A 2,878-nucleotide genomic window follows, 5' to 3' on the forward strand; every position below is an offset into this window, starting at 1 on the left:
CTGACAGGCTGACTTGATCACTATATAAAAATCATTTAAATGCAACAGTGAAATTTGAACTCGTATCTCACTTTAATAAATTCCAAGAATCATAATATGGCGAGATCTAAGCTAGAAAATTTAGCAAGAAGAGCAACACATCCTTGAATAATGCTGCTTGGAATCATTATTAAACTGTAATGAAAACCCGCCAGCTGTTGCAGAGCGGGTCCGTTGCGGTCCGCTGCGGCCCGCCAAATTTTTTTTAGTCTACAAAATTTTTGGTCCGGGCGGGTCCGTCCGGTCCGCATTTGAGACCGTACCGAATTTGAGACAAATTTCCTAAAATTAAAATCTATCGTTTGATCATAGATACTATATAATCTACCCCTGGATACGAAACTCCTCTATGCACACATATAAAATCCCATAAGGAAACGTCATAAACGTCACATCCGGCTGTCCTCACCCTTGTTTCGCTGCATTCATGGCTGCCAGGGTAAGTAAAACAATCACAGTAGCCTATTCGTTTGTTAAAATAGCTGAATGATCCCTCAGAGGACTTTGCAAAGCCTTTATATATTGAAATAATGCTCATAAACGATAGTTTGAGTGCATATTTTAGTTCTACAATGGATGTCATAGCCTACTTGTTGTGTACATTTCACTCAAGCCACTTTTTTAGCTTAACTCTGTTGAATTAGGCTAACATTTTTTATTGTACTGATAGGTTATTGTTTACTAGTTGTAGTGGGGCTATTATTTAGAGTTTGTGTTAAGTAAAAGAGCTGTTATTTTCTAAATCTTGGTTTTTCAAGCCCCACCTTTCTAGCCAATTTTTCTTTGTAATACTTGACTTAATTGGAACTTTTTCTATATGGTTTTGTAGCTTGAGAATAGGTAGTTGTAGTGGGCCTATTCTCAAAAGGAGTGTATTTTTAGTTTTGGTGCAATTGTGTTGTCAAAATCATCATTTTTAGGTGACAAGAGATGGGAAAGTCATGCATTGGTAGACTGCATATACTAAAAGAAAAGGAAAGTTTCAGCAATTATAATGCATGATAAATGTCAAGTTTTATTGTATTATTGTACATAAAATCACACTTTTATTAGCAATAATAATAATACTTTTTATCATTGTTTTATTTTTATTCTGAATGAAAACGTAATATGACATATTTCCGGTGAAACAAGCCTCAGAACATCCGGTCGGGCCGTGTTTCATATCCAGGGGTATATAGTATCTATGGTTTGATGTGTACCTTCGTCATGAGAGAGTTGCAGGAAATCCCGACTATGTTTAGTAACATTACTGGCTCATGCTGCGGGATAGGAGAAGACGGAAAAAGAAGTAAAGCGAAGGAAAACAACTTTTAGGAACCATTTTAGTTGACAATTGGACTCCTCAAGATCTGAGCAAAGAGCAGCAAGGATGTGAAAACGGAGGGGAAAAAGCCATCTTGCAAACACACACTGACACGACGAGCGCAGTACCATACCCTCGCCTATAAGCCTACGGCGTGGGCGATGAAACATACCATTGCATGCAGTACTATGATATGCATACAAATTTGCAATAATTCAAATTCTGCTTTTTAACACAAAACTAGTATATTGCTATTTAGAAACATAGCATGCCAATGTCATTGTCACAAAAAATCAGGATAAAATTACAGTAACAATACAAGCAAGCAACCAGGAGTGAATGCATGCACAGAATTTAGTAATAAATCAACTCACGTGAGTCTGCAACAGATAAAAGACACAGGAATAGAGCTACTGCTCCCCAAACTCTTGAGAATGAATACATTATTGACCCACCAGAAAGAATGAGAGAGAGGGAAAATATTGATCTAATGTTAGTAGCTGGCAGTCAAATACCGTGGATCAGGAAATTAATGTGGTAGAAAATTTTGTGTTTTAAAATTGTACTGTGATTTAATTTTTCCTAAATAAGACTGTGTCATGTATTTTTGAATGTGGCATGTAACTATATGGATGATCTAATTTTTTTGCAAAATTCTAATTCAGTAAAATTTAAATCACAGTAAAAATTTCCAGATAGACGGTACATCAAGTGTGCACGGTGGCTTCAGTATACAACAGGAAATTAATACATGTGTGATATTAGTCCTGTTTACACCAGTTTGATTATCTCAAACCACCTATACCTGAGGTGGTTTAGATCAGTTGGTTGCATTGAAATTGTCCACACATAGAAGTCTGGTTTATTTCTTAAACCAGTTTCAAACTGCTTTAAGAGCATAGTGTAAATGGGTTTATAAAATTAATAGACTATTGGTTCTAGCTAATTGAACTCATGGATTCTGTTGCTAACACTAACCAAAAATATATTCATTTTATACTGTAATAATTATTATACAAATCAGTCACCACAACCAAGAAACACTTGTCCCACAATTGTATGTCCACACTAGAATTCTCTCTTAGTTAAATATCCTGTACTATATGAAAGTCTGTGGTAGTGCACATTGCATTGATTGATTTATTGATTATAAATTTAAATAGTAAATTAATTCAATGTAACACAAAGTAAAATTTAAAATACTTTTAAATTTTAATAATTATTTTTAGTATAGTAGGAAGCAGATTTAGATCTAATCTACATCAGCAATTATTACTGAGTTAATTGTTTATGTTATTATTACTTTAAAAAAGGTAGAAAATAGAGCAATACCAAGCATAGGCGGCTGCAGGGGCAGGCATTGAGGGCAATGCCCTACTAGAATTTCTAACCGGAAGATGACATCATCATAATTAGCAGTTAATTAATAGTTATTTAGTAATTATGACATGGTTTAATTCATCATTATAGCTAATTTTAATGACAAAAACTACATTATTTTGCTAAACAAAGTGATAATTAGTAGAGAATAAG

The 2,878-nt window shown here is 34.3% G+C and overlaps 2 protein-coding genes across 2 annotated transcripts in view; both read right to left on the bottom strand.

Moving 5' to 3' along the window:
- The window catches only part of LOC109583979 (adhesion G-protein coupled receptor G2-like), a 13,529-nt gene extending 11,755 nt beyond the window's left edge, over window positions 1–1,774 (bottom strand). The window contains exon 1 of the mRNA XM_019999527.1: window positions 1,720–1,774. The gene's annotated coding sequence lies outside the window, so the exon portion shown is untranslated. The remainder of the gene's footprint in view (window positions 1–1,719) is intronic.
- A 440-nt stretch (window positions 1,775–2,214) lies between these two features.
- The window catches only part of LOC109583980 (uncharacterized), an 8,118-nt gene continuing 7,454 nt past the window's right edge, over window positions 2,215–2,878 (bottom strand). The window contains exon 8 of the mRNA XM_019999528.1: window positions 2,215–2,230. Coding sequence (XP_019855087.1) covers window positions 2,215–2,230 — 16 coding nt within the window. The remainder of the gene's footprint in view (window positions 2,231–2,878) is intronic.

This window comes from Amphimedon queenslandica, unplaced genomic scaffold, assembly GCF_000090795.2.
Source record: "Amphimedon queenslandica unplaced genomic scaffold, v1.1 AMPQUscaffold_13258, whole genome shotgun sequence".
NCBI classification, from domain to species: domain Eukaryota; kingdom Metazoa; phylum Porifera; class Demospongiae; order Haplosclerida; family Niphatidae; genus Amphimedon; species Amphimedon queenslandica.